Source organism: Hippocampus zosterae, chromosome 5 (genome assembly GCF_025434085.1).
Source record: "Hippocampus zosterae strain Florida chromosome 5, ASM2543408v3, whole genome shotgun sequence".
NCBI lineage: Eukaryota > Metazoa > Chordata > Actinopteri > Syngnathiformes > Syngnathidae > Hippocampus > Hippocampus zosterae.
The window spans coordinates 20132444-20144856 of record NC_067455.1 but is presented as its reverse complement, the minus strand read 5'-3'; the positions used below and the strand labels follow the sequence as shown (position 1 = coordinate 20144856).

General features: G+C 40.1%; 1 protein-coding gene across 1 annotated transcript in view; it reads left to right on the top strand.

Annotated features, from left to right (window-relative positions):
* The window catches only part of me1 (malic enzyme 1, NADP(+)-dependent, cytosolic), a 74863-nt gene extending 65157 nt beyond the window's left edge, over positions 1 to 9706 (top strand). The window contains exons 7-14 of the mRNA XM_052064732.1: positions 3128 to 3237; positions 4416 to 4513; positions 4805 to 4918; positions 5509 to 5614; positions 6859 to 7001; positions 7101 to 7274; positions 8949 to 9047; positions 9127 to 9706. Of these exons, the coding sequence (XP_051920692.1) occupies positions 3128 to 3237; positions 4416 to 4513; positions 4805 to 4918; positions 5509 to 5614; positions 6859 to 7001; positions 7101 to 7274; positions 8949 to 9047; positions 9127 to 9294 (1012 nt within the window). The 3' untranslated portion in view covers positions 9295 to 9706. The remainder of the gene's footprint in view (positions 1 to 3127; positions 3238 to 4415; positions 4514 to 4804; positions 4919 to 5508; positions 5615 to 6858; positions 7002 to 7100; positions 7275 to 8948; positions 9048 to 9126) is intronic.
* The last annotated feature ends 2707 nt before the right edge of the window (positions 9707 to 12413 follow it).

Below are 12413 nucleotides of genomic sequence, written 5' to 3'. Positions count from 1 at the left end.
GCACCAAATCCAGTAGACACTTAAAACAGCTTCTTCCCTCTAGCCATTAACTCCTTAAACAGTCACTGACGTAGTCACTCTTCTTGTACTACAAAATGGGACTACAAAACTACTGGTTACTCTAAAATGGTTCAATGATTTTGTTGTTTACGATGATACTAATGCACCGTGTTATACCGGAGACAAATTCCTTGTGTGTTCTACATACTTGGCCAATAAAGATGATTCTGATTCTGCTTCTGAGAAAACATATTTCTAAAGACCGCTTGTTGCCCAATAAAGTGCCTGGTGTAAAATACACAAAGAACAAATGCAGGAATCACTCACTCTGTCTGTATTTTGCTGCCTGGGATGTCTTGTCTGATCTTGCCATCACAGGTTTCAGTGAAAAAAGAAAATAATTGTTGCTGCAAAGTTCACATTTATAGATATTTATGGGGGGGCTGGTGGTTGACTGATTAGCGCGTCGGTCTCACAGTGCAGGGGTGCAGGGTTCGATTCCGGCTACGGCCTTCTTGTGTGGAGTTTGCATGTTCTACCCGTGCCTGCGTGGGTTTTTTCCGGGTACTCCGATTTCCTCCCACATTTCAAAAACATGAATCGCAGGGTAATGGAACACTCTAAATTGTGTCAGTGTGAACGTGAAAGGTTTTCCGTCTATGTTTGGCTGGCAACCAATTCAGTGGGTTTATTCTGCCGACTGCTCAAAGACAGATGGCATAGGCTACCTTGTGACAATCAGAAAATGGATGGATGGATGAATGGAGAGATGTACAAAAATTAGAATAGAAATGAGAAAAATTGAAACTTGTGCAATGCATACATTCATTCCACACAGACTGATGCATTTCAAGTGTTTATTAATTTTTATTGAGATCATTACATCTGAAAATTATTTTTTTTAAAACAAATCCACTAACTCTGAAAATAAGAAAAATACATTAGACTATACAAACAAAGGAGTTTTAAGGATGTTCGCCAACCGAAAAGTATAAAAATGAAAAATATAGGTATGTGCATGTACAGCATGCAATACTTGGGGCTCCTTTTGCCTAATTTATTGCAGCAATGCCACGTGGTATGGAGTCGATCAGTGTGTGGCACTGGTCAGGTGTTATGAGATCCCAGCTTCCTCTGAGAGTGGCCTTCAGCTCTTTTGCATTGCTCGGTCTGGCGTATCACATCTTAATCTTCATAATACTCCACAGATTTTCTATGGGGTTACAGTCAGACGATTTGCTGGCCAGTCAAGAACAGGAATACCAAGGTCCTTACACCAGGGACTGATCGCTTTGGTACTGTGAGCAGGTGCCAAGTCATGTTGGAAAATTAAATCTGCATCTCCATTAAAATGGTCTGCATCAGGAAGCATGAAGCGCTCTAAAATTTCATGGTAGACGGCTGCGTTAACCTTGGACTTGAGGAAACACAAAGGATCAACACCAGCAGATGAAATGGCACCCAAAACTATGACTGACTGTGGACATTTGACACTGAACCTCAAGCACTGTAGATTGTGTGACACTCCTCGCTTCCTGCGAACTCTGGGAGCCTGCTTTCCAAAGGAAATGAAAAATCTGCTTTCATCAGAGAACATGATTTTGCACCACTCAGCAACAGTTTAGTCTTTTTTTTTTTGTCTTTCGTCCAGGCTTCTGACGTGCTGTTGTTCAAGAGTGTGTTACAATACAATACAATACATGCTGATTTATATAACGCTTTCACAACAGCTTGACACAAGGAATGCGACAGGTGAAACCCATATCTCACATACGGTTTTCACAAGATTAAAATTTTCTGAGATAGAGAATTTGGGATTTGTATTACTTTTCAGATATAATCATCTAAATTCAAATGAATTAACACTTCAAATGTATGTGTCTGTTCAGAATGAATGTGTGCATTACAAACATTTCACTTTTTGAAAAATATTACAAATTAGAAATCAACTTTTGCATGATATTTTGATGAACACCCGTGCATGTGTGCGTGTGTGTGTGTGTGTGTGTGTGTGTTACACACACACACTCACACACATACACGTACGTGCATGCGTTTGTGTATTCTTGCCTGGGCAAAGATGTTTAAATGGCCCTTTAAAGTTACTCATTGATCGGGGCGCGTTGGTGGGGAGTGGAGGGGGGTGCCCACCTGGTATGTTTGCTGGACCTTCAAATGTCCCCTTTTCTAAGCCACTGACAAGAAGAACGTTTTGATGCTGGAGTTGAGCATCAGGTTGGATTTGAATGCTAAAGACTACAAAAGAACCCTCCCAAACATTTCATTTTTAAGCCATACAATACCCAGTGGCCGCAACTCTTTAAGATAACATAAGATATCCTTTTTTGTCCCACACTGAGGAAATTTACAGCTTCCAGCAGCAAGAATGTGGGTAGAAAGAAAAAAGAAACAAACACCGTTCAATTAAGTTTAGTTGCCTGCAGCAGGTTATCAGAATGACACCGTTATGTCGGTCATTCTCTGCTTTCCCCCTCTTCCACCAGGCGTTGAATCTTGAAGAGTGCAAACATTCTGTAAATTCCTTAAAAGAAGGGCCATCTGGTGAACGGTGAAAGGCATGCCAACTTCCTCAAACAAAATATCGCTTCAACAGCTAATTTCAAGACTCGTAATTCTGAGCGTGTTTTTGTTGGATAACGTTTTTACGAGCTATTCTTGACGCTTGATTGGTTGTCTGAGGAGCAACCTGTTGAGCACAGCTGGGTGCCTTTTTTTAATTGATTTTTTTGCCTTCTTTTTCTTGTGCATCTTTGAGCTCTCTGTTGAAACTCATCATCAGGGTAACAGTGTCAGCTTGTAATTCAAAACGGTGTCCATTAGTTTTGCGGCTTCATTCCTTGTAATGCATTAAAGAATTTTGTTTTGACTTAATTTGCTCTCATTTCAAGGATGGTATGTTTTACATTTGCTCTGGACGTGCACAAAATTGAGCTCCTAATGCATGTCAACTCCTGTATTTAGAACTCAAAACTGTGGTACAGACTGCCCTCCGCAGGACTGCATTCAATCAGCACTTGCGGCGTGTGGATTTTTTACCCACTTTGTTTTGTCAACCAAAATAATATTATCTCCACAAAGTTCTTAAATGCATCCCTCCTGTTTGCAGGTATGGAATGGACTGCCTGATTCAGTTTGAAGATTTTGCAAACGTTAACGCTTTCCGGTTGCTCAGCAAGTACAGAAACATGTATTGCACGTTCAACGATGACATCCAAGGTAGGTGGACACACAAAAACTGCTTACCTTTTGCCTCTGAATCTTTGTTTTTAAGTGTATAGAACTTCTCTTAGTACGCTTATTAAGTTGTACAGTATGGTGTTAGGTTCATGTTCTGACATTTCCTCAAATGTCATCCACTCATGAAACTAAAGTCACTGGACATTTCAGATACACTTGTAAGATATCCTTTATTTGTCCCACACTGGGGAAATTTACAACTAAATTATTCAATATAAGAGCTTTATAAAATGTCCCCTTCAATCAATTGTGATGCTCTTTTGGTTGCTGTCGAGGGGTATTACGAGGAACCGACTGATACGGTTATAGATGTACATTTTTGGCAGGAAATAAAAATACAGATAACTGATCTATTGAAAAAAATACATACCATCCCTCCCATCCCCACAATGCATTTCAATAGGCAGCGAGTATACGTAGAGTTTCGCTATTTGCAGGCCGACTTGATCACCATTTTCTTTTCGGTTTCCAGAATGCATTGCGTGGTGTAGTACATTTAATTATTGAAGTTACAAGGACATTAATAATATATACCTGCATTTTTGTTTCCAGTAGTTGAATGTGTCAAATATGACACATTTCTGTGCGATTTATGCTGCACTATGTTTTTGTTTTATTTTTTTTTTCAACAAACTGTGACTTTAAGTTGCATGTAAAATGGTGACACACGGGTCAATTCCTTGCGCAACTTACATTGCTTGCCTCAGCTTGTAAAAATTAAGATTTGATTTGTGTTGAATGGCAGGTCTATACATTAGGAACAGATGTCATTGATGATAAAAGGTTTTGGGATCGAGTTTTGTACAACTGCTGTAAACGGTTCGAGTACATAAAGCCAAAAATAATAATAATAAATTGTTCATCAGCCAATTTGCCAATTATTTTGGCCAATATTTGAAGGGCCATAATCAGCCAATGTAATCGATTGGGCTCTGAAGTATTGCTTCTCCCCCATTTGTCCAAGGCAATCCTTCTGTTAAACGTTCATTTGACCAACATTTGAAGGAAAAGTTCTTTCAATGATGCAGATAACTAGTTTAGTAACCAGTAACATACAGTGTAAATGCAGATAATATATATATGACACATGTACAGTATTTGTTTGGATGGTTTGTAGGTAATGCTGGTTCAAATTGTTGCTGTGTAATTTCCCTCAGGTACTGCTGCAGTAGCGGTAGCTGGACTTCTGGCCGCCCTCCGCATCACCAGGAGCAAAATGAGTGACCACACTGTTGTGTTCCAAGGTGCAGGGGAGGTGGGTTGGTCATGCACAGTGAGACCAGACCATTACTTTTACGATTTTTTTCAACTCCCACACATGCCACTTAAAATGATAACGGCAGAAACGAAGGACTGGGATTTTGCAGGATTTGCAAAGTGTGGGAAAAAAAGACATTTTGTCTTGCAATTAAGTATGTCCATTTCATTGACTGTTAAAATTGGGCCAAATAAGTGTTAGCATTTTTGTTCATCCACACCTTTATGATAATATAAAACTTTATCCTTTCACTGCAAAAGTCTTTCCTCCCTCTCATGTTTATACCAGGCAGCGATGGGGATTGCTGAGCTGATAACAATGGCCATGGAAAAAGACGGGCTTGCAAAGGAAGACGGTTTGAAGAAGATCTGGATGGTTGATTCCAAGGGCCTCATTGTCAAGGTGGCTTTTGCTTTCAAATTCTCCCTTCATAGGTACACCTAATTAACCTCAATACAGTTTGCATTTTCTCCCTCAGGCGTTTTTTCTTCGACCTGCTTCCTCCAAAATCCCTAACACATGTACGTTAGATGAAATAAACATCCATAATTTCTCCTAGAGTTGAATGTGAGTGTGGGAGCATTCATTTGCCAATTGCTCTGCGTTGGACTCGCAGCCAGTCGAGTGGGCATACTCGCGCAGTTGGATGGGATAGGCGGTTGTCACTCATGTGGACAAGCAGTACAGAAATAGGAGGGCTGGATTTGACAGTTTGATATCCCTCATGCGTGATTGACTTGTGGCGTGTTCCTTCAATTGAAGTTAATTCACAAATAGGTGGCAAAAACATTCAAATTCATTATAGTTAGATTGGTTTGAAGCACTGAGACAACCATACAATACAATACAATACAATACAATACAATACAATACAATACAATACAATACAATACAATACAATACATGCTGATTTATATAGCGCTTATAACATCCATGCGTTGATGACCCAACTTCACTTTGTCCTGTACTTTTATATTGTCCACATTCCTAAGGGCCGAGATCACCTGACGCATGAGAAGCAGAGGTTTGCTCACGAGCACCCACAGATGAGGACCCTGGAGGATGTGGTTCGGGAACTGAAACCCACTGCCCTCATTGGTAAAACACACTTACTTTTTTCTTTTTTTTTAACAGTTGTGCAAGGCTTAAAATAACTTGTTTGTTTGTTTCTTTATTTCATTTTTTTGTTTTTGTTTATTGTTTGTATGAGAAGCAATTTTGCTAATCATTTACATCATTAGAGCAACAATTTAGTAATTTGGAGGAGCATTGGTGGCCCGGTGGTCGAGTGGTTCGATGTGTGGAGTTAGCATGATCTCCCCGTGTCTGAGTGGGTTTTCTCCGGGTACTCTGGTTTCCTCCCACATTCCAAAAACATGCATGACAGGCTGATTGAACATTTTTAATTAATACATTTCACTTCATAAGTAACAAGCAATCAATTGGTTTCATTTTTTAATTGAATACGCCGTTTTTATTTCTTAAATTTACAGGTGGTTGTGTTTACCTTAGGCCACAAATGACAAGCTACAGCCAGTGACATTGCTGAACCAGTGACATTGCAAACCTAATGGCAGACCCAAAGTTTGATTTTGGGCTCACCTCCTGTCGAGTCTTAGTTGTGTACGTATTTACGCAGATAACACCGGAAACATGTGGCACAATCGCTGCCAAGGAAGTAGACTATGGTGTCTTCTTTCAGTGAGTGGAATTTTTGAAAAGCTTATGTATGGGGGTCCTCGTTATTTGTACTTAAAAGTTGGAACATGCCATCATCTATTTGACTTGCCCAACTTAATCCACTGCTTCATGATGTCACTCTAAGTTTGCAATTGTAGAAACTTTTCTGGGGGCATTGGGCAGATGAGATTGATGTGGCAACAAACTCAGCCTGAAATCTGATTAGCCCCCCCCCCCGCCCCCCCCCCCCCACACACACACACACACAAAAAATCTATCATCCCTTTCCTCATGCTGGAAGCTGTGCAGCCAAGAGAAATGCTATGAAATGAACAAGATCAGTTTGTGGGGAATGAAATAATAAAATTTCATGCATGCAATGTTAGAATATAACTTGTAAATGGAGGCCGGCGCCTCCAGTAGTGACTTTCACTGCCACAAACACAGTAGTTTAGTCCTGATTGCAGTCGATATTGGCAGGAAAAACACTTCAAGAATGTAAATATAAAAGAATCAAACAAAGAATAGTAGGTATGGCAGTAACTGAATGTGCCAGCTGAAAACACATTTGTACCCTACTGTGCAAACTTGTTTATAGTCTGCCGTGGGGAGCCTCACAATTTGTCGGTACTGTGTTGTTCATCATTGCCTTTCTGTTTCAGGTGTGGCAGCTGTGGCTGGCGCTTTCTCCGAGCAGATTATCAGGGATATGGCGTCTTTCAACAAACACCCCATCATCTTTGCTCTCAGCAACCCGACTAGCAAAGCCGAATGCACTGCGGAGCAATGTTACGCATTCACAGAGGTACTGTGGAAATGTATCCACAGTACGCTTGCATTCATTTTACATTGAAAATGCATATACTGCACTTCAATAGATAACAATATTGACCTTGTGCTGTAGGGGCGGGGCATCTTTGCCAGCGGCAGTCCATTTGACCCTGTCACCTTCGATGACGGGAGGACATTGTACCCTGGTCAAGGAAACAACGCGTACATCTTTCCTGGTGTGGGCCTTGGTGTCACCGCCGGTGCCATTCGTCACATCACTGAAGATGTTTTTCTTACTGCCGCGGAGGTAGCATTGACATTTGGCCCTAGCACACATATATTAAATAGATGCTTCATTCAGGTATATACTAAGCACACAGATGGCGCCTCCTCTTATACACTACCTGTCTAAAAAAGAAAAATCCACCCAGATAAAATTGATAGGACCCTTTCATATGGAAATTATTTCCATTTGCAGCAATTTATGGTAACCTAAATCATATATTTTTATTGATTACCGTATTTTCCACACTAAAAGGTGCACTGGATTATGAGGCGCACCTTCAATGAATGGCCTATTTTGTAATTTTTCTCATACATTGGGCTCACCGCATTATAAGATGCAATCTGCAATGCAAAGGAAATGACAACAGTACAATCAGATGTCAGTAAAAGTTATTTAATAAAGCAGCGACACAGTTCACTTAACCAACAGCGAGTTATAACTTTGACTCGTTCATGTTGAACTCTCTTGTTGCTGCTCTATTTCCGTGTTCAACTGCGTAACCGATCGCCTTAAATTTGAACCCTGCATTGTCAGCATTTCTCGAGCAGGGGACCATTTTGGAGTCGAAATATTACCGTAATGACCATACACAAGGCGCATCAGATTTTAAGGAGCGCTGTGAGCCTTTAAGAAAATGGAAGACTTTTTGCAGAAAATATGGTAATCATATTTATTCAACAGTCTAATTGCCCTAGTGTCATTTTCAGTTGACCTTCATTCCTATTTATTCACCTTATTGTATTCAGTGCGTGTTCTTTGACATGGCCACTCGATCCTGTCACTATTGCCAGTGTTTTCATAATGGCTGTGCTTTCTTTGTGTACAACTTCTTTTCTTTAAATCTTTTCAAATAATAGCCAGCATTTTAATAACAATTATATGACTTCACAAGGTCTTCAAAATAATCAAAATAATGATGAGTAAGAGAATACAAGTATGAGTGTACTGTTTAGCACGTCTGCGCAGACTCAAGATGTCCCTTGAGTCTGGCGTGCAGTTGCACGGACAGATTAACTGGAGATCCAGATTTTGGACATAGCTGTAAATGTGAGCATAAATAGTTGTCGAAACACTTTCTGTAAATGACTGTCACCCAAAGTCAGCTGGGAATGGCTACCAGACAAGGACAGGCGGTAGGGAAAATGAGTTTTAATAATGGTGATAAAAGAACAATAAAGTAATAAAAAAATAGACCTCTGTAAACACAAATACCATCTACACTAAGAATGGTAATCAAATAAATACAGACAATAACGGCATGAGACAGTTTTGCAGTATTTTAACTCTCCCTTACATTTCGTGGACAGGGAACCTGCGAATAAAATAAGAGCAATTTGTGAACAATTCTTGTGGGACTATATTGAACTCAGAAACTACAATATTCAACACCGTTTGATGAACAACAGCTTTAGATTCACATTGAAAAGCAAATTTAACTTCAACATCAATATTCAAATGTTTCTATGAATTCATCCGTCTTCTATACCAATTATTGTCATCAGTAGAGTTGTGACTTGGTGGACCAAACTGTTGGGCAGCTGCGATAGAGCTCTATTGGATAAGTGGTACGTCAAATGGATGGATGTATATATAATATATAATACAGGATGTCGCTTGGCAGGATTGTCATTGGTTTGAGTCCAAACATGTATTTATGAGTCTGGTGATCATTTCTGCATTTCCTGTTAAAAAAAGGCTCTTGCTGACCTCGTGACAGAGAAGGACCTTTTTGAGGGAAGACTGTATCCACCGCTCAGCTCCATCAGGGAGGTCTCCCTTGTGCTGGCAGTTAAGGTGAGAGTTGAGCACATTGACATTTTCTTTCGTGCCGGATGTTTATGTATTCTTCCCATATGAAACAAATGTCTTGCAGATACTAGAATATGCCTACAAGCACAACATGGCCGCACTTCACCCAGAGCCCACTGACAAGGAAGCATACATACGCTCGCTAATTTTCACCACTGACTATGATGATTTTACTGCGGACTCGTACCGCTGGCCAGAGGACAGCATGACAGTCCAGTCGTGCAAACTTTGACAAAACAAACTACAGAGGAGTTCAAGTAATCCACCGTCATCCAAACATAAGGACAGAGGACCTGTATCCAATTTATTTTTACTATACTGTACTAGTGTGAATCTTATGGTAACGGCACTGGCATAAAAACACCGTTGAAATTTTTGATGCTGCTGTACGAAGTTTCCACAATTGTTTGGGCATTGCCCCCCACTAAGACTCTGGTAATTTGAGATTATTTTAGTTTTTTAAAAATCTCATGTAGTAGGACCAGATTTTGTTTCGTAAGAATGTCTTAATTCTGAATCATAGACTTGTCACATTGCAGTGTGCAACCACCACTTTTGTGAAATTGTACTGTGATAGTACTGTATTTGGATGATACCATGTACTGTCGTATGTGAAAATGTTTTGAATAAAAAATCAAATTGAATCTTGCTGTCTTTGTCCAGACTTTACTTTTGTACAATTAGTACAGTACACAAAAAAAACTGAGTATCGAACTGTGGATTTCAAATGAAAATGAATAAAAACACATCCAAAAAATGGCGATTCAAAAGCATTTTAATCCTGCTTGAAATAACCTGTTGAGTTACACTTTTTAATAATAATAATAATGCATTTTATTTAAAAGCGCCTTTCATGCCACCCAAGGACACTGTACAAACAATACAAAATGTAAATACAATGTAAAAATTTGTAAACGAGATGTTATATAAAAACAGGACATAAAATCATAAAAACATAGGAAATGGAAGAGCTATGTGTTGTAGGCAATCCTGAACAGGTGTGTTTTTAGTCGGGACTTGAAAGTGGAAAGAGGTGTGCAGTTTTGGAGGTCCGGAGGAAGGTTGTTCCAGAGCTTTGGAGCAGCGTGACTGAAGGCTCTGGCTCCCATGGTGATCAGTCGGGCAGGAGGCACTGACAGGCGGAGGGAGGACGAGGATCTGAGGGAGCGAGAGGGGATATGCACCTGGAGAAGGTCAGATAGGTAAGGAGGGGCCAGGTTGTGGATGGCCATATATGTATATACTGTAGAAGCAGTTTGTAGTCGATTCGATGTTGAACAGGGAGCCAGTGGAGCTGTTTTTGTATCTGTATAATTGATTGCTTATCAGAGATGTGTTCCTCGAGCCGGTCCTTGGCCTCGAGGACCGAGGGGTGGTCCTTGGTCCTCGGCCTTGGCCTCGGAGTCAAGTCCTTGGTCCTTGGCCTTGGCCTCGGGAGTCAAGTCCTTGGCCTTGGCCTCGGATTTCCGGTCATCGGACACAATGAGGGATTAGAGCCTCGAAACACTTGTATAAGGACCGCAAAAATCACGAACGAATCGAATAAATTCCATCCAAAGAAACCCATATTGATGGTTTCACTCTGCCGCTTTAAGAGGGGCGGGTCTGCCACTGACAGGTAACAGTTAGCGCAACGTTTAAAGAGCGGCATCACAGTTAGTTTCAATCACAGTTTGTTGCGTTCGCGATCGGCAGTTTAAATAGCGTGTAAAGCCTTTCTGTAACAGTGGCGTCTTTTATTTAGTTATTTTTGCGCAATTGTCACGTTTGAGCGGTCGCACTAGAATGTTTGTTTAAACCAAGTCTTTTTGCGTTACAGCTGGAGTCAATAATGTATGCAGTTCACTTCCGGGTTTGGCCGTTGTGATTTGGAGTCCTTTTGCTCGATTCCAGTAATGTTTGCTGAATGCTTTCTCATGTTTGGAATAATGACTATTGATAATACATAGTTTAAAATCGTGGTTGATTTAATTAATTTTGTATGATTATTGTTAATTTGAAGGTATTAAATTAATTAATGTAGTATTAGCGGGAGTGGTAATAATAGTAGTACTCATAGAATGTTTAGAGATCAGCCATCTCGTTACCTCTGCGTCCCGCGTCCTAGACGCATAATTTTCCCACAGGACGCACAGTTCCAAACAATGTGCGTTTTTGGGACGCAAGGAAATCTCTCAGTCAAAACAAATAAACAAACAAAAAACTACGGCAAGCCTGAGGATTTCACAGTAACAATCGTTACCGGTAGCGTGTCGTTTCCGTGTTTTTCACGGTACCGAAAATTGTTTAATTATAAAAGTGACCGCACTTGAATGACTGTGTGATCCACGCGAGTTCACTGCGCCTGTATGTGTGTTTTTGATGTGGTGTGGTGTGTGAGTGTGTTTCTTCTAATTTACTTTCGTTTTGTTTTCAGTGTTGGGGGGACACAACAGATGACGTTATGTACGCATGCTGGTTGTTATTTTAGTCCGCAAACTGAGGAATCGCGCGGATGAAAGTTTGAGATGGCGGCGAAAAAAACTCGCCAAGGTCTACTAATTGCGATATTTAAGAAATGGGAATGCTTGTCTATTATTTTTTTGTATGAATCGTACAAAGGGTGTATCACTAAACTCACCTGTGACGTATGCACAGAATGCGAGAGCGAAATACGACGCGAGGCACGATTACGAGGCAAATTGGTCATTAGATTTGTAGGCTAATCGCTGTGAAAAATATTATGAAACAGTATTGGGTATTGTATAATTTACTGGTTGTAGCATGGTAACTGTATGAATAAAACATTTGTCACAAAGTGTAGTAATGCTAATGTTAACTGTTGGTCGAACTCATGATGACGTGTGTTAAATTCTTTCATCAAATTGATCGTAGATTACACATGCATCGTCTTGGGAAGAGGATGTCAAGCCACATCAATACTTACCTGTAATTATGATTACCAGTCAATTAATCTTTGCAGTGTGAGATTGGAAAAAATACTCTGATGATGACACCTGAGTACACCAGTTTTTGATTCATTTATTTTTTGTAATAAACCTGGAGTACACAGCTGCTGATGTAATGTTCATTGTTAATGCATAGTTTTCAAACATTGACCCTTGAAACATTATACTTTTGAGTTTCGGAATTCTTGATTATCAATATCAGTCAAAATAGAAAAATGGGTTCCATGATGAACGTTTACGGAACCAAACATTTGTTTTCGTGGTTTCCCACTGGGTAATCCGACGGAACCGAAAAACGGTTACCATGAATTTCCGAAATCCTCAGGCCTGCTCGTGAATTATTTACATTTTTTGCACCATTTGTTTATCATTGTAAGTATATGTTGTTGTTTGTGTTATTATC